Here is a 19794-nt window from a genome sequence, read left to right on the forward strand (position 1 = left end):
TGAGATGATGTGAGCAGATGAATTTCTTCAGTGTGCATTATCCAACTCTGTTCTCTTCCATCTGGCCTCTCACTTTCCCCCTTAATTCATTTCTTAATTTGTACTGCTAATGCAGCAGTGTTTCAGAGCACAGGGCTTGTTTTGTGTCTCTCCTTGTGTTGCAGTGAAGATTTCCCCACTGCACCCCCCAATAACTTTCATCAAAGGGACTTCTACTCTTACCCTCCTTCTGTTCTCTCGCTCGAGCTGGTGCTGACTTTCAAGTTAGACAAGCTGGAAGTTATCACAGAATAAAAAGAACAAGGCTAGAAGCAAGGACAGGCACCTTTTCTCTTCTCTTTCAGCAGCAAGATTCATGTCAAATGACACCACTGTAGACATGCACCCTTAGGCTCTGTTGCTCTCCGTGTGAGCATTCTGGCAACAGCTCTGTGACTAAGAGACACTGATGGAAATGCCTACCATAAACCTTCAGCTCTGCTCAGGGAAGGGAGGTTTCCACTGAGTTGAAACATAAAGCCAGTTCTCACACCTAGATGACAAAACAATAATAAAATAGGATTTTATTAGTGGTCGCCATCTAACTCAGCTTTCAGAAAACCAACTGGGGTGCTTCTCTCGTGAACATGAGTCTAAAATTTTACAATTTAAGTTTGATCAGTCTCAAGAAATACTAATCTCTTATGAAGTGGCTGCCCAAAGTAATTTCAGTATCACCTACTTCATCCCAAAGTTCAGCCTGAACACTTCTGTCTTTAACCACATCCTAACCACCTTGAACAGATAATTTCTAAGCTGAGAATGCAGCTCCTGTCTCAACACACTTCCAAGCAGATCCAGCTCTGTGGAACACTGTTATTGGGCATTGAGCTAGTGAGAAGGTATAAAATACCTGCCCAGAGGGTATTAACCCAGAAGTTTCATTTCCTAGCTGCTCTCAAACCCACAGGTGTGAAGATGTCTTAGGAAAAGAAGGAATGTGACTAAGTATGATACTTTTGCACCACAGTAAGCCAGCTATGCAACTTAGGTGAAACCAAAAAGATTATGAATGATTATAGCTTCTGTAACCCTTTGCTTTTCAGGTGTCCAGCCCCTTAAATTTATTCTTTCTCCTCTAGAAATTCCTCGAGGGTTTTCGATATGCTTCTGGTAATTACAAGTCAAGGGGCAAACAGATTGCAGGTCACAATAAGGTTGACTAGAGGACAACCTTCTCCCTCCATGGTAATGAAGAAACCAAAACCTCTGAGTTATGGCTGTCCCAGACATAAATATTTGATAGACATACACATGCATACATACACACCTCTACATATTTTTTTTCTGAACAACATTGTCTGGAAATTGTTCTGGTCTATTCAGTGTTTGAATGCCCAATTTTCCTCCCAAAGTCACATTAGCTGTGCTTTTACAAGCTTGGCTTAAAGCCTTTTATTTGCTCTTTATCTTTCCAACCACTCTTGGCTTCTTTAGACTTTTTCCTCTGACTTAATTGGTATTTATACTGGTCCTCCTAGAATTGACAAACTCCATCTGCAAATCAGCAATGATTTTATGCTTTTTAGATCATTATTGGAAATGTCTAATGCCATCAGGCCTCTTCCAGAATACCTCTGAAAACACAGCTGTTTCGTGATTATTTCCTTTGATTACTATTTTTGAGGCCTATTGTTATCCAGGTCTCAATCCATTAGTTCATTCTTTGCTAGAGAGTCATAGGGAGACTTTTGCAATCAGAACAACATCAGAAGCACATCTATTGTGAAGAAGTTTAAACATGGAAGGTATTCATATTTACTCTTTTCAACCACATTTTTGTCTCTGGAAAATAAAACAAGTGCAAGTAATTAGCTGGAAAATAAAGGACCAGTGCCTTCCCAGCCCCACCCTTATAATCCAGACCATGCCTGTCAAATAGCAGCCAGGGAAATCAGTTCTTCCAGTTCCCCTTTCGTGTAGGGGTTCTTAACTCTCAAGAGAGTCAGGCTTTAGAAGTCCCTTAACTTATAGCTCGGATTTGTTCAAAAGCCACTCAGCTTTTAAGAACACTTATTTTTTTCCTAGGACTTCAATGGGTGACAACATGCATGAGACAAAATGCAGCCTGTTTTTTTCCAAATGGGAATCACACCAGGCTTGTGTGACATCTATTTTTCAAAGTCAGCTGACATACTGTGTAAACAAAAGATCCTTCAAGAAAGCAAAGATCTACCAGTGCTTGAAGTACTTCCCACCACTCCTTCTTATAAGTGCATTCTCCAGCCAAGTTCCAAACCCAAAAGAAACATATTCCTTGAAGTTCTTGCTACAGACTCTTGTAAGTGGGACTATCTCCATTCTAGGATTCAGACCAATATGCTCACTTGAGGGGGCCATGGGAACTCATAAGTTTGCTTCTGTCTGGGATGAGTAATTTCCTTCTCCATGCATTCATTCCGTTATCCATTTTGACAATGTTACTCATTTCTACAATGTTCTTCTGCAAGTTACTTTGATAAGTTTTATCCTCTGTGAAGACAAAAGAATATAATCAAACTAGCTATTAAAATTTGGTTACTGAGGAGATTTATCCAGTAATTTATATAAAACTGGTGTCAAACTAAATTGGCAATATCTCTCCAGGATACCCATCATCATACTGCTGGGATATTGGGTGAACAATAGCATTCTTCCCATTGCCAGGGATATCCACAGTGTTCCAGTTTGCTGAAAATGAACATCACAGCATACAGATATTCTCAGTAAGCGTTCGGCACATTTCATTTCAAATTGTTGTAACACTTTTTTGCCCCAAAAACATTAATCTACAAAACAAGCTACTTCCATGAACATCCATGAAATACTCCTTCATATCAGAATTCACTTCCTCCCTTCCCCCCCAAATTTGGAAAAGTATTTAAACAACACTTTTCTGGTTTTTTCCTGCATCATCGTTAAAATCTTGCCCTGTCCACCTCCATAATGATCATGCAATTGACCTACATGCATTATTTTGTTCCTGAGGCACACTAAATTCCTTCTTTGAATTGTGCCTGGTCCTGATAAATATAGATTTCCCCCTGACATCTTTACTTTCTCTAAATAATCTTCCCCAATTCAGAGTCTGCCTTTTTCATCAGATGTTTTCCATTTCCTCTTTCTGCACTTCCTTTCCATTAATTTGTTTTAACTTCTATTTGCTGTCTTCACTGCCTGAATGAACAAATCAAAGTCATCTTCATTCTTGGTTTTGATGTTGGTTTGGCTGCTCAATATGTCTTCTTTAAATTTGTGATTTTCCACTCACATTCCTTTTTTTTCCCCCCATCGGATTTTGCTTTATTGCTCTTCCATGCTGGAACAATCTATAGAGAGCAGTCATTTGACAGAGGTTAATTCGTCTCTGTGTATATAGAGACCTCCATATTAGAGTTACTACATGAGTACATTTAATGTTAAAATAGATACATTTTAGAAGGTTTATTGATTTTCACTGCTGTCTACGTGAGATCGGTGTCATGCTCTTGCCAGACTGAAGCACACCCATGTATCCTCCGGTAACACGTATTTATCAGGCTCTCAAGCTTTCTGCCCAACAAAGTATTCACACTGATCAATGATATAACCTGTTGCTCTGTAGCATCCCAAACAGAATTTCTTTCTTGGCCATGTTAGCATTTTGATCCAAATTTCAAAGCAGAGTTGACAGTACCAGTATTCAAGAACAGGCTTTCGAAAACCAAAGACTAATGTTCCAAACGCATTTATTAGAGTCCCTGTGGACAAGGCTTATAGGAAACAGCTGTCTTACTGAAACACTTCCTAATAATTCCTTTCTGATGAAAGGACCTGCCCTTGGTGTACATTCGTGCCTCCTTTCAAGGTGGAACCTTCCTACTCCCTGATAGATGCCTCCTGTCCCAGACTGCCCCGTGTTGGGCCCATTGACTGCTGCCTCTTGCAGAGATACTGCTAGAGGCATTCTCAGAAACACTGTGTGCTGTTTTCTTTTCCCACACACATGAAATGCTATTTCTTTAGGGTCTTGCAAGACTTGCACACTCTGCAGGTTGGCCCGTTCTGGCACCATCATTGCCTCATCTGCAATCGGCTTGAGTACTGTCAGTTTCCTTTACTTTCCTTCTGTCTCTTTAAAATTCCATTTTCTAAAAGAAGGCTTACTTGGTCGTTTTTCCTAAATCAGTTCTCATTATCCAAGTTTCTTTCCCGTGATTACTCACTCACTAGAAAAGACATCTCTGTTAAAGCATTATATTTCATTTTTGGAATCAAAGTTTTAAAAGACTGGTTTCGAAGCTATTCTTATCTCCCTTCTCAGTAGAGGAAAATTATCTCCAAATATTTCCAGCTTCACTCATGACTGCATAAACTAATGAGCTAACCTTCTCCTTCTGCCAGTCTTTGCTTTAAATTTTGATGTACGTCAGACTGAGAAAATGCTTCTTCCCCTCAAATGCCATTTATTATATTCTATGAAGATAAAACGTTGCAAAGGTCTAGTTTACCATTTTGTTTATTCTAGGGGGAAAAAATAAATCACACTTTGTTTCCCCGTTGTCATAACAATGATAAATGAGCGACTTCCACCTGGTGCTGAACAAGAAACTATCTGCCCAAATATCTTCCCTGTTTACTGCCTCTTGCGTACTTGCCCGAGTTCCTGCTTTGTGTTTGAAAGCCCCGCACAGAGCGCAGTGCTGTCAGCAGTACGGAAAGACGGACCGGGTTGCAGAAGGAGCTGTAAACAGAGGGTAAAGCACCCAGATAGAAAAAAGCTGATACTAAACTAGGAAATGTTTCTGCCAAACGTTGTGACTAGTGCTGCTACGTGCACCGTGTCAGCTGATTATAAAAGGCAAAGCCAAGTACAAGACACTTATCTTGTAGAAAAATCACGGTGCAATAAGAATCTGCAGCTACTGCTGGGTCCCTGCCCCATCCTCAGGAGCGCAGTTAAGGCCAGAGGGCTGCCAGGCTGCCGAGTGGGGAATCCTCCTCTGACGAGCCTGTGAACCGAGAGCCCCTCGCACCCAGCACCGCCCTGCTTCCAGCCTCAGAGCTCTCGTTTCCCACCGAGGTCTCCTAATAGCCAACACTTCCACTGAGTTTTCGCTCTCCCCTCCCCGCCCCTTTCGCCCCTGGAGCGCGGCGCCGGCCCCGGGGACAGCGCGGGCGGCAGTCGGGACTCGCCGCCGGCTCCTGCCCGCGGCGGGGAGGGAATCCCTCGCACTGACGCGGACAAACTTCTGGCAGCCGCCGGCGCGGAGCCCCCGCTCCCGCCCGCCCGGCTGCACCGCCCGGGGACCGCCAGCCCGCGGCCGCCGCCGGCTCCCCCCGAGCAGCCGCGGCCCCCCGCCCGGGCTCCCCGGTCACAACTCGGCATTGTCCCTTCAGGAGCGACCAGCAGTCCAAGCGCTGGAAGATGATGTCAGCCGGGGGCGGACTGCGGCAAGGCTGTGCCCACCCCGGCGAGCCCCCGCCGCGGAGCCCTCGCCCACCGCCGGCAGCGCTCCGCGGGCGCGGAGGGAGGGACGCGCCGCCCGGGGATGCCGCAGCCGCAGCTCCCGCCTGACTGGCACATCCCGAAGGAGATCCTCATGAATATGCACAGACTCCCCGGAGCGCCGGCCGCGGGATGCCGCCACCCCGGGGGCTCCCCGCCGAGCCCCGCGCCCCTCGGCGGGGGTAAGGGCTGCCTGCGGAGAGCGGCCGCTCGCTTCTGTCCTTACCCTTTGGCTCGTCCATCACTGCCGGTGCTCGCTCCCTCCTCCCGCGCTCCCCCCTCCTTCCTCTCTCAGCCTCTGCCGGTTCCGAGCTGCCTTAGTGAGAGGTGCTCATGAAAATCGGCGCTTTAGTGGTCCATGGCTGTGGGAGGGGTTAGTTTAACTCTACATGACTCAATTCGTGCAACTTGCAGGCTGACCTCCTGTTTTTCTCTGAACACGGATCGCCTCAGAGCTGCCACGTTACCAGCACCTCGGACTTCTCCACCGGGCCGGAGGGTCCCGCACGGCCGGGGGCTGCGGTGCGTGCCCGGGGCTACCCGAGGGAAGCGGTGCTCTGGAGCAGGACTGCATCCCTGGCTCGGGGGGCAGAACGGCATAGTGGCTACAGAGAGAAAGCATTTTGTTAGTGTAGGGGTTTTTTGCGGTTTTTGTTTGCTTTTTCTTCAGTCGCATGAGACTGCACAGATACCCTCCACACCAGCGAGGTACACAAAAGTGTCCAGAGAAGAGATGTCCTTTCTTGTTTCTAGATGAGGTCCAGCCCGCAGGAAAAAACTCAACCCAATCATGAAAGGAGACAAAGTTGCAATAACTGCTGAAAATTTCCTGCACCTACCTGTCCCATGGAATGAACTCACACCTCTGGCTACATCTCCTGGGGAACTTCATGAAAGAGCCAATTTTAGACTTCTTCCCTGGAAGGCCTGAAGGGATCCCACCCTCCACCACTTTTTATCCCTGACTCACCACAAATAAGAAATACTGGGTAGTGCTGGAGGAGTCTCAGCAACTTTTCTTCATAGCTTATGACACTCAGTCCCATGCCAGGAACCACAAGTGTCTCCACACTACTGCCTACAGAGCTGTCAGCCTCCCACTGCAAAGGAAGTTGTGAACCACCCTGGCTCTTTCACTTTCTTTTCAGAGCAGTGGGCACCAGCGTCTCAGCATCTTCCCTGCTGGTCACCCAGGGGGAGAAGTCACTGGAGCACAGGCCACCAGTACCTGCAGCCAGCCACTCTGCCTGTGCCAGAACCTGCTCCCCTCTCAGAGCTGCCACTTCTACTTTCTCTCTGTGACTGGACACCATCCAGCTCTGTGCCTACCACCAGCTTCCAGAGTTCTTGCCCCAAGGAGAGACAGGAAAAGCAGGATCCTGATGCTAGGGCCTGGAGAACCCCATCTGAACATGGGATTTCAAATCCCTTCCATTACTGCAGCCCATCACAAACAATGACCTGTTCTTTCTCCTTCACAAGTATTTACCTGGCCTGTATTACTCCATCTGGTAAGACAACACTCCCATTTATCATCTTCCTGGGAACAGGAAAATAGGGACCAACAAAATAAAACAATATACATAACTTAGGTTTTAGTGATTAGATTCTTTGTGAATTTCTGTCAGTTTTGGTTCAAAAGCTCAAGGAGGAATGTTTCAGGAGATGAAGGTAGACTTTGAGTGTTTGTCATCTTAATGAGAAAAATTGGCCTGGGAAGTGCAAGAGAGAACTGATCTTCCAGAGATAAGACAGCAACATTTTTAGATGGTTTAGCATGGCATGGCAGAAGTAATTTTGTTGGTCACCTTGCACATCAGTTTTTGTAAGAAATAGGAGTAGCTGATGCAATGCTTAGTTAATAAATGCAAATTTTAAAGTATTCACTGTAATATCAACTGCACAGATGTATCACCAAGAAATACTTAAAAAAACATCTACTAGAAGTATGAGTGCTTATGTACCAGCTTACACACTTACTTCTGTAAAGAATATTTGTTGGTAGAGTATAATAACGGGAAATAAAGCAAATATATACAAAAATGCCACACGTTGGATAAATTAAACTCAACCAAGCAGTAGTTTTTAAAAATAGTCAGAATTTAGAACTGATTTTGCAAATACTGTGCTTAGACTCACTGTCTCTACAGGTAGAAATTCAATAAACTCGGTCAGCTGAGCTCACCTATGGGCTGAGAAGTCCAAATTTAACAAGTGGAAGATATACACAAGCTCCCCTCAGAGAAAAATAGACATGACATCACACCATGTTGAACACCTCTTAGGATGCCCAGACCCGTGTATTTCAAGTCCTTTAAAATTGTGCATGTACCTGACAAACCACAATAAGCTTTTTTACACTAGTCTGCCAGTGACAGGTTTTGTGTTTGTTATTTTTTTTCCTGGGAAGGTTCAGTTTCAAACTGAGACAGAGGAAACTTTTATGGGGAAGGATGACACATTATCAGTCAATGACCATGAAACACACAGCAGTGTTTTCACACAAGAGGAAGTTGTTACCTGGAACATGAAGGCCCCATGGGGAAGGATTGCTGTGAACAGTGATGGTCTACTACACCTAAAAATATCCAGGTCATTCACAGAGCCACAGGGAACAGATTTCTATGTTGAGGATGATCTACTTGAAGTGATGGACTGATACACCTGTGAGTAGTATTCCACAGCTCCAAGATCAGGGGATGGTGGTATTACACACTATTCTGCAGCTGTTCTGTTTCAGTGAAAGACACAGTGAGGAAACACTTTCCCCATCCTCTGTCACAGCCTAAGGGAAGGAGTGGACGTTTCAGCCTTATGTGGTAAGAAATGCCAAGTTCCCCTTCCACAGAGGGTCAGATCGACATTTGCTAGAGCATTTTGGTTCTGTCTGCTGATCCTCCTGCCTTCGGGCAAACCTCTGCCTGCAATACACAAACCAGCAGAAGGCAACAGCAGATTCTGTGTCACGGTCATTTCCATAAGAAAAAAAAATGAGGAAAAAAGAGAGCGGCCCTAGAGGCCAGCATTTGTACTTAGATAAGGCTCCAGACAGCTGAGGAGGAAGCTTGAAGCACAAATAAAAAGAGGAAACCAGAGAGCTCAGGATGTAGTTTCCCCACATCTTGAACAGTGGGTAAGAATAGCAAAAAACCCCACTTTTCTACTCCCAGGACAAAACTGAGCATCCTGAGCAAATTTGAAAGAACAAAATACTTCTTCCTAGCCATAGTAAGAACTTATGTACAGTCATTTTGCTCTAAGTTTGCACAAGTTGTATGTGTGTTGGTTTGTGGCTGAAATTATGCAACTTCTTGGATATCTAGAATTTGCTATTTTGCAGATGAGGTATGCTGACTTTGGGACTCAGGAAAGAAGCAAGAGTGAGTGAACACTGGGACATGTTAGCTTCATTTCCAGGAAACAGGAGATGGGATTGAGATGGCAGTGCTGGAATCCAGGGCCAGAACCTCTCATCTTTGGGATGGGTAAAAGAAACATCCAGAAAAAAGAGTCAGGGAGCCTGAAAACAAACCTATAGGCATTAGAAGCACAAGTAGCTTGTTTTCAGAGGAAGAACTGGTATGAAAGAATCTGAAATATTTTAAATGGAAACAGGCCATCCCATCACCAAGCTCAACAATATTGAAGTCTGTGTTTGCTTAGGGGCCTGAGGGTATGTGTTTAGTTTACAGCATATCACTCTGTATGTTTAAGCAACAAGGGGGAGTGGCAGCTTCAAGAAACTCGTGCAAACATTGAGTGGGGGATAGGCTGAACAGTCCTTGGGCTTTCCCAGGCACTTGGTCCCAGTGTGCTGGCTTGTGTCACCACTGAGCAGCTGTCAGCCCTGGGAAAAGGGACAGCAAATGTACACAGGCCTCCATCCCCAGCATCTCTGAAACATGATAAATGACGAAGGTCTCCAGAAAAACAGTGAGCATGTTAAATTGCCTGGACCAAGGGAGCAGAATGGTCTGCAAAGGGACATTAATCCAAGAGATTAGGACAACTTCCTTCTGGAAAGAAAGGCAGAGGGGCCAGGCATTAACAAAAGACAACCAAAACCATTCATGGTGCCAGATTTTTTTCTTACAGCTCCCAGCTCCTTGTCCCACTCATCCCACATTGCAGTCACCTCAGACTTGACAGTTTTCACAACACAGTAGGCCAAGTCCTCCCCACCTCTCTGGGTTCCTCTGAATAGTTGAAGTTCAAATGCTTAATTTAGATTGCCCAAGCACTTTGTTTCTGTAAAGCAAACCTCTTGGATGACTCCTGAGGAAACAGACAACCAAGCAATGAGCTATACAGTATTTGTCTGAGTGAACTGAGCATTATTTTTTAAGAATCCAATTCTTGGAAAAAGAAAATTAACCTGCTTTTGGTGTTTAGGTAAAAAGATGACTGACCTTCAGCTTCATCTTGCTGCAGACAAATATTACTCTTTAGCCTTAAACTCCTGAGATGCAAAATCTATTTAAAGGATTTAAGTTCCTTTCTGTCTTCGTACTTCCTTGTCTTGGTTTAAATATTTGTAATTGTCGTTTCAGAGAAGGTCCCCATGCTGTCTTTATACCAGTATTCACAGGCATTGTCACTCAAGACCTGTGTATCACCTTCCACTCCTTGAGATTAGCTCAGCTGGTTAGAGCATGGTACTAAAAGCTCTAAGGTTGTGGGCTTGATCCCTGCATGGAGATCTGCCTAGCTCTGTTTATTATTTTCATGATATAGGGATAACAGTGCTCAGATGACATCTGCAGAGCAACAGTTAAACTCTGTTTGTATGATCTCTACAAAACTCATAACAGAAGTAATGATGCTCATTGAAACTGGCAAAAAAGGGTTCTCAGGACTTTGTAGAGGTGAATAATTTTCTAGTTATTCTGCTAGGTTATTTTTCTATACAGTCTCAACTATTGAAGAAAAATTGTGGTTTTGCACAATAAATGAAATAAGTTAACATCCTTATTGTTAAAAATGCACAAAACTTCATCAAAATGTGCAGACAAGTTCCTATGCTCAGCCTCAGAATGAATGATGGGCACTGACACGTGGTTTGAAAGGAGCAGGACCAAAGACCCACTCTCAAACAGCTTAAACTGCCCACCTAGTTTACATATTCATTAGCAAATTATCTATTAGGTGAAACTTTAACATGCCTGCAGTGCCTTATTCTATAGGTTCAACACACTTTCAATATGAGTGCCTCATAATATCATTAAAGATTATATTACTAACTTTATTTAACCTTACAAAGACACATTAACATATTAAAAGTAAAAACAATTGGTCTTTATATGCTCTGCAACTTAGTGTAAAAAAAAGAAGTATGTCCTGAAAAGGAACATATCACTGCTCATTAACTGCTTAACAAAACACCAGTTGCTCTTTCTGCTCAGGTTATTTCATGCACTTCAGGGTAATTCAGCCATGTCAGCTGCAAACATGATGAACCAAATTTAGAGTCTTCAATTTGCTTGGTAATTTTAACAAAACCATCACAGTCCCAATCATAAGCAACACCCTGGCCCAAAAATCTGCTTCTCATACCGTTAGTCATCATATTTATCCAGCACATTGGTGCTCCCCTGCTGGCAACAAAGCTCTTGTTTTTCCTTCTAAGCAACTGCAAACAGAGCTAGGCATAACTATTATTATTGATTTTTCACAAATACACAAATGCTAGTGGTATTTTCAAGTCTTTTAATCTTTTATTCTTATAGTTTGCATCTTTTAGTATCTTCCTAGTGTTTTATCTGGCAGGAACAGCACACAATCCCTAATAATGGCTCACTGAAGCAAAAATTTCCAACTTTCTGATGCTCTCAGGGCAAGAAGCCCTTAGGAGCAACTAATAACATCTTTAGTCTGATTTTCAATATTATGGGGCCACCAATATCAAGAAGAGAAATGAGCTCTATAAAAAGAAGTAGGTGGGGTTTACGGAAAGGTACTCCAGTAGAATAAACTAAAAGTGAAGGAAAACACAGAAAAAATATCCTCAAAGTTCTACAAGGATATAACAATAAAAAACAAATAGAGAGTATCAGAACAACAAGTGATAACCATATAATGAATTAATAAGGGAAGATAGTGGGTGCCATTTGCCCCATCTAACAGGCAGAGTACCTCCCAAACTTAGTAAATTACAGAAAGAAAATGAGGAAATGTGAATTAGCAGCATGCATATGGGCCTTGAATAACTGCTGCGTTAAGATTGAAGAAAGGAGACCATTTTATTACCAGCTAATCTCCATGTTTTTATGACCAAAGTTAATATTTTTTTGTCAAATCTGAATTTATCATGCAGCACCTTGGTAGCTAAGGCAAAAATAAATAGACAAACCACCTCAAAGCAGATATTTCCAAATATATATACAGTTCCAAACTGTACATATTTAGACCAGATTGTCACCCAATCTTAATATTTCTTCAAAAGAATAAAAGTAGACATAATGTGGAAAACATACATAAAATGAAAAGGAATAACTTTAAAATAAATGCTTTTTAAATGTCTGAATTCAGCCTGACTACCCACTCACCCTCTGTTAAGTGATTTGGTCTTTATTAAGTGAGCATCCACAGAGGAAACCAGTACCAGCACGTTGATGCATTGTCCATCAGATGTCACTCAATTAATAGCAGAAGAGAATTTGACTGTGTCCATCCAGAGTGACCATCTGAAGACAGTGGCAAAAAGGGAGAAATCTTAAAATCCCCAATCATCTCTGATTTGCATTTGTTTGTTAACCACAGCCATAAATAAACCCATGATAAATCACCCACCTGCTTTCCTGTGTTCTAGAAGCATAAAATGTTCTCCCTTCTAAGAAAGCCTCAAATGTAAGCTTTGCTTTGGAAGATAATTAAATTGGTTATTTACTCTCCTTTATCAAAATCTTCACAACTGTAAAAACCTGCTGCCCTCCTTACATCCCACCTCACTTCTCCGTGTGCCCGTGCCAGGCTTACGCATGTCCGTGAGCGCCATGGAGAACTATCTATAGAGATGTGAGCTCTTGGATATTTTCACACTTGCTTTTGGATTCTCACTACCAGATTTTTCTCCCTGTGGGTTTATGTGCATTTTACATGACTTCGTTTTACATGCATTTCATTGTGGTCATCTTTATTTAGTGTCTGAGAGGTTTCCTGCTCTTTAATTTTGCCCTTCAAGAGACTGAGAAAGGAGACTCCCTTGAAGTCCCAAATTTTAGGAAATAATATACCTCAAGTTCACGAGAGATTGATAATTATTACTTCCACAGATTCTAGTACTTTTGCTTTATATAAAGTCTTCATCCCATTTCAATTCTCTTTGAATTAGCTGACAACAATAAGCAATTATATGTTTAAAGAAAGCAATTATTTATTTTTTAGTCTTTGCATTGATTTCTAAATTTTGGGAAAAAGGTTAAGATTGATCAGTTCCGGTTGTGTCAAGCTTCATGCTCAATTCTAAATTGAGAGACTTACTTTATGAAATATAGTGTTTGTGCATGTATTTATAAAGGAGGTTTGGTTTGAGATCCATAAATTCATATATATTGACTACATGATATAAATGGCTTTCCAATCCTTCTATTTCCCTTAGTGGTTTTCCCTTTTCCCACCACTGACTACAAGTTATTAACTACAACACTGTGTCGTACTCACAGATCTGCCTCCTTACTAAATATACATTGATCGTTTCAAAGCACATTTTCCCCTTGAGCTGTTCTGGGCACCAAAATGTGTGCTTAAATCATTCAGCATGCAGGAAGCATCCTTCATCCACTTTTCCCATGAACACATCTCCAACTTGGCATCCAGTTTAAACTGTCATTTGTATTGTCAGTATTTTCCCCATATAAACTCAGCAGTGTCTTCACCTACTTAAATGTGTAAGTATATTCTTGTTCAACAGTCTTGGTTCTAGAAATAGCCTTTCTACATCTCTCAGCATCATCAGATGGCTGAGTCTTTTCAAGTTGAAAACATTTTTTATGAAGTTAAATATCCCTGTTCCTCTCATTCTGTCATTAAATCACTAACTGACCTGACAGCACCAATAAAATAAATTCTATTAACTCAATTCTCCATTTAGCAAGCTATTTCCTACAAAAGATATTTCAGTATTTTTCAGAATTATTTTAGTATGTGTGAAAGGGTTATGCCAGTATTTCTCCCAAGCATCCTTTGGAAAAAAGAAAGTTACAAAGGGAACCAAATGATATGAATAGGTATTCACAGGAATACCTATGATACGTTTTCCTACAAAGGAAAGATTTAGGTCTGAAAAAATATTCCCCACTGAAAAGATTCATGAAGGACTAGACAAATATGCTTGACTGTCTTTTTAAGGAATTCCTTCACAGAAGTTTCTTTTCCAAGGAAACTGTCACATTTCCAAAGATTTTGCACAACACACTTTCTGGCACAGTGCTTTTTTTTTTTTTTAAAATCACAAATGAAATACCCTAAATATCTCAGTTACAAATCAGCAGGCTCTGAAATCAGTTCCCATTGCAGAAAAAATCTTATTATTTTTAAGGTGCTACCCTTTCCACGTGTGCTTGCCACACTTGGAATAAGGATTTATCCACCCACTGAGGTTCTGCTGGTGATATTTCCCACAGAGATTTCATTGTATGACAGCAATTGCATTAATGAAGCAAAAAGTTGTATACAGCCTTGGGTGACGCTCAGGTGGGGAGGGATGGTGGAGCAGCAGCAGGACCAGCCTGGCTTGGGAAAGGATTCTGTGCCAGAGCTCTCCGGCTTAGCCCTTGGAGCTCCAGTCCCGCTGTGCCCAACAAGGCCCTGTGAGGAATGGATAGCTATCCACAGTCAAAGGCTGTCATTTGTGAGCAGATATTCATTTAAATACTCTGCAGGATGGCTGTCAGGCTTTTAGGAGAGCGGTTCTGTTGTGTGGATCACAAGCTTTCAGCAGGTGTTCATGTCACCAATCCATTACTTACTTGAAGTACAGCATGCAGAACAAAAAAAGAGAAGCTTTTAGCCCTCTGAAATTATCCAAACTAACTGGCAGATATGTTCAATTCACTTTTTCCCTTTTCAGTCTCTTTCTCAAAAGACACTGGAGCAAGAAAATAGAACAAAAAAGTGAACTCAGTGAATAGTTCTAGTTTCAAACCCATTCGAACATGTCATATTTCAAACATCCTAGTACAGAGTTCAAATTTCTTAAGGGCTTACATGAAGTTTCTTTCTCTAAATTGGTTGCTGGTCTTTAAAGACCTGTGAGTCATTAACCATGCAAAAAGCTACAGAAAGAACAACTGCCTGTAGAAACTACTGATTTCACTTCTACTGTTCTCTCTCCTGTGGAGCAGACTTCCTCTAACTCAGCTGTGTCTACTAGAACATTACACCACAGAAAATCTAACAGGCTAAAAATATATTTTGTAGGTATAATCTTAATTATGCTCAGGTTAAAAAGATTTAGTAACCTTGGAGATAGAAAACAGTGATAGAAATCGTTATTTTTAGCATCAAGGAACTTCTCCAAGCAACAATACTGCACAGAGTAAAAATATACCAGGTCAGTACACTTTGGAGATTTCAGATGTTTATCCTCTTATGGTCTAAACTAAAATACCTTTAAACTATAGTAGTCTGGAACAATTTTCTCCCCACAAATTTTTTTTCCATATGACCAAAGCAATTACAAGGACATGCAAAGATGTACAGGAACTTTAAGCATACCATCCTTGCAAACTGAGTTTGGCTCAGTAAAAACAGAGCTTTTCACTTGCTTTCAAGGCAAAGTTCACTGCCTTAAATAATTTACAATACTGAGAGCAGAAGTTCCAAGCGGTGACCTTAACTTGAAGACAATTGAAGTAATTTCTCTGGCTGCCATGGCTTTTTTTGTATGCTCCTCATAACTTCAAGTCCTCAGGCTGTAGCCACAGGCAGAAGTGCTGTGCGAGAGTGCTATGGCAACAACAATCACATTATTTGGTCCTGTTAAAAATATGTTCGTGTAGTGACAGTCCCCCCATGCTCCTCTCTTCATTTCTGCTCTTATGAACATGCCAAACTGCCCAAGCAAACACAGTAGCATGACAACCCTCTCCAGCTCCTCACTGGGTAACGAGTGTGACTGTAGGAGGAAATAATTGAAAGTACTGTGTGAGTAACTATCTGTTAATAACAGCTTGCTTATATTAATAGCATCCTCATTTCTGCTAAATAAAGGAGAAATTCTTCTAATATTGAAAGAGATGCTCCCAGACTTGACACCCTACCAGGGAAAGGCACTGCACAGTAATACGTGCCTGACTTCTGTTAGCTATGTGAAGAATGTGCACAAAAATTTCCTAGCTCAGAACAAATGAAAATTTGTGTTTCAGCACAGTGACAAAGCCTCTATGTAAGCGTGTGTGTGCTGAAGGTTCATTAATAATATTTACCAGAAGGACATATGTGGGTATCAGTCATTATACCCAACATTTCCCAAAGTGCTCAGATTTCTCACAGGCTTCTTTCCCTCATGTAACTTTTATGTGCTGAACAGGTGGTGAGAATTCCTAGCCATAAAGGGCAGGTCACACTCTCCTCTACCAAAAATCAATTTAATCAGGCTGAGAAAAATTGAACAGCCCTGGAAAACACAGAGGTCAGCTCCTCTCTGGAGCCACTGAACGCTGCTGCAGTAACTGGCACATGCTTCCCCATCGTAAGAAAACAGACTTTAAGACAGCTTGGTTTAAATGCAGGCAAAATTAAATACTTAACATGGGAACAATAGGGTTCTTTGTGCTAGGGAAAAATGTTTTTTCCTCTGAGTGCTGGCAGATTAGCCCCAGTCTATTCTGCTTCTCTTTTGCTCAGAGTGCTTTTCATTATTACTATTTTTTTTTATATTCTGTTTCAAAGAACAGTCTGGAATTCAGGGAAAAGCATTACCTACCGCTGTGACACAGGCCTGCCTAGCAGTATGAAATAGCAAAATGCATTTTCCCAGAGTAACCTTTTTCTTAAAATTCAAGCTCCTGGAATTTCAGGAGGGGGTGGGGGCCTCGGTGGGCTACATGAGCATGTACAAACACAAACACTGCCAACCTCAGGCTGTTAGTATTTTTTTGCATAGTTCCCATTCCCATCTTTCAGCTCCCACCTCAGCAAGATTTTTTCTTTGATCTTTTAATGTTTCACTTTCCTTTGCACCCTTCCCCGTCTATTGGTTGCTCTCTTTTAAGTGCTCTCTTCTCTCATTTCCTAGTAGTCCTTTTCTCCTAAAAAATATTTTCTCCTTTCATATTTTTACATCAGGCTTTTTCACCTGAAGTCTTAATCTGTCTCTTTACTCTGGAGAGGATTTTGGCATCTTCTATTTCTTACCATTGGTGTGCTTTTATGCCTAAGAAATTGTGAATGAAATGCTGCTAAACTAAGTTTAAAGCACAAAGACTTGTTTTACTTTAGAAAAACAGCAATGAGATTCCTTTAAATTGTTTCCAGATGTAGTCTAAAAGACTAAGTTAAATTTGACAGCATATACTGTGTACCAGAGTTGCATAATTTATGTAGTAGTCTGTCATCGCTGCTCTGAATTACTGCCAATAACAGAGACCTGGCAAATGTCCTGCAGATATTTAATATACTTATTTTTTGGAACATAATAAAGGTAACAGCAATGGACAGCTATGACAAGATGAAGATCTACTGCATAATGCACCCATTTATGAAAATATTGTTTGCCTGCATTTTTTATATAGCAAGATTTACAATAAAAAATAATAGCCACTTTGATTTGTTACTTTCAGAAAGATGATACTTAAAATCTTTAGGTTTTAGATTATTTGAGTGCATTTTAATAACTGTGCTCATTTAAGCTACAGAATATTGTTCATATCCTCATTAGTAATTAATTCTTTATTAATTGACAATTAATGACAATTACAGTTGCAGCTGTTGATTTTCCCCCCCTATTTTTTACGTCACCCTTTTTTTTCCGCCCCAAGGTATGAATCCAAAAGTTCCACATATTAATTCTATATCCAGCTTACTCTCTGGGGTACAGGAAGAGCAAAATGCAGGAATGCAGTACTTACATTAAAATCATTTGTTTAAACCTACATCTGTACAAGTCTCCCAATAAACGATAAGTCCACCAGGATTTTCCAGGTAGTTTTCATCTTTCTAGTGGAAGTTGGATATTTATGGTCCATGCCTTAAGTTTGATTTAATGAAGGCAACTTAACCTTACCATTAATGTATAGGGGGGAAGGACAAGTGCCCTCCCCAGTAATTAATATCACCTCCCCACACTCACCCAGTTCTGCTCATTATTCCTTTACTTTCTTGACCTCATTTCATTACCCCTTTCCAGGTAATCTTCTGTACCTTCAGCATCCTCATGAATCCATCAGCCAAGCTATTCTTGAATAAACCATCTTCCTTAACCTCAATTACCCTTTCAATAAAGAAATAGATAAGCCTACCTTACACTCTAAGAAACTGCTGCATGACTACAAAAAAAAAAAAAAAAGGCAAGGATAAGGGAAGGAACAAAAGTCTTGCAACACCAACTCCCGATGCTAACCAGTCAAAGCCATCCCACAAGGACTGCTCCCCAAGTCCTGATCTTAATGCCCTCAACTGACATTCAAAAAGACTGAGTTCAAGAGTGATTTAGGACTCCAGCCAAGATTCAGCACAAGGATAAAATAATACTGGTCATTCAGGCTGGAACTGGAAACTCAAAACAAATGGCAGCCCAGCCACCTCTGTGAGTGCCACTATGTTAGGGTGCTGCATCAACTGTGCTGCCACTTGGCCACTGGAGACTAGGCAGCTGTGCCCAGATTACTGCTGAAACAAGCATTTAGAAGCTGTGAGATTCATTAAGGGATCATTTGTGTAAACTATAAAAAAACGAAATGAAAAATCCCTGCTGTAATCAAGATTCCTAGCTGTAGCAAAAAACTCCCCCAAACCAACCAGGATTAAGCTGGATTTTTGATTGCCTCTTTCTTTAGTCTTCTAATTCAGCGTGTATATAGACCTTTTTTATTTTCTCTGCAGAAAAGATAAATAGATACAAGAAAAGGCCTGGCCCATTTGGTGCAGTGGAATACTGTGATATATGAGTATTATTTTTGCAGTTACTTGGAAAGAAAGAAGTGTCCCATTGGAATTTAAATCACTCATGGGAGAAACTCAGAGACCAGACCCTGCAGGGGCTGAGCAGGTACACTTAAAGAGCTGTGACTCTGCAATGCACTGGTCTGAGCTGTGCTGGCGAGGACAGTGAGGGCTGTGTGGCTCCCATGCCCCTCACAAACAGATGGCTCCCGTCAGGCCTCATCCTTGGTCAGGGAGATCTGGAGGGTAACAGACAGTGCCGGTTCACTGTTTCACTGCAGTGTGGTGCATCCCAGGCTTGGAAGACCTTAAAGCATCCTAGGAGCAGTTTGGCCCATGTCCTTGGGCATCTCCATGCTGCAAAACCCTTCAGGGCTGACGGCTGCCCTGCAGGCTGCACACCGCCAGCCAAGCAAGCAGTGCAAATTGTCAGAAAGGCATGGAGAGGTCTGTCCAGACATTGTCTTAGTTTGTGCCATTGCCTGCTTCCAAAACAACTGTCCCATGTAAGTATTTCCTAGGTGTTTTGATGTGTAAACACTGTCTGAGGAGCTCTTGCTGTAAGTCCCATGGCAAAGCAGCAGAGCTTCCTCCATGCTGGCCACCGCAGCAACCTCAGGGAGGACATGACGCTCCTGCCCTGAATATGCATTTTCTGAGTTAACACTGGTCCTGTAGGAGCTCTGGAAACACTCTGGCTCTGCTGCTGCTTCAGTCTAGTTCACTCCAATAACCTGCACTGACGTACATCGCTTGATGTAGGTTAGAACTGGCCAGCCAGAGATGTAGTAAAAAAACTATTTCACCAGTACATTAGTTTAAACAATGTGAGGTTTATTAAAACACTTGCTCTATCAAGTAATTTTATAAACTTGTTGTCCTGGGTTGCAGTGTATTCTATTACCATCCTCATGAGCTTTGAAATCAGGTGGGGCAGTGTTTCCTTGCCTCCTCCCCCCAGACTATCTTCTGTTAATGGCCCATCAATGCCTTGCCACATGACTCATAGATAACTCCCTCCGGACTATCTTCTGTTAATGAGCCTCATCAACACTTGGCCTCATGACTCATTACCCCACTGTGAGATGCTCCACCCAGAGGGAGGAACCAAGCATCCCATCGTGGATATAATCTGAGATGCTGAACACCAGAGACAACCCTTCCACTGGATTTCCAGAGGACAGGAG

The 19794-nt window shown here is 41.9% G+C and overlaps 1 protein-coding gene across 3 annotated transcripts in view; it reads right to left on the minus strand.

The window, feature by feature from the left end:
* Window positions 1-19794, minus strand: part of ENTPD1 (ectonucleoside triphosphate diphosphohydrolase 1) — a 54521-nt gene that overhangs the window by 26378 nt on the left and 8349 nt on the right. Inside the window, exon 1 of one of the 3 annotated variants that reach the window (XM_032116181.1) lies at window positions 6477-6567. The exons of 1 other annotated variant lie outside the window; for it this stretch is intronic. In XM_032116181.1, the coding sequence (XP_031972072.1) occupies window positions 6477-6552 (76 nt within the window). In that variant the 5' untranslated portion in view covers window positions 6553-6567. Of the gene's footprint in view, window positions 1-5732; window positions 5836-6476; window positions 6568-19794 lie in introns of those variants that run through there. One more of the 3 variants, XM_032116183.1, reaches the window with a different exon arrangement.

Source organism: Corvus moneduloides, chromosome 8 (genome assembly GCF_009650955.1).
Source record: "Corvus moneduloides isolate bCorMon1 chromosome 8, bCorMon1.pri, whole genome shotgun sequence".
In the NCBI taxonomy this organism is placed as follows: Eukaryota; Metazoa; Chordata; class Aves; order Passeriformes; family Corvidae; genus Corvus; species Corvus moneduloides.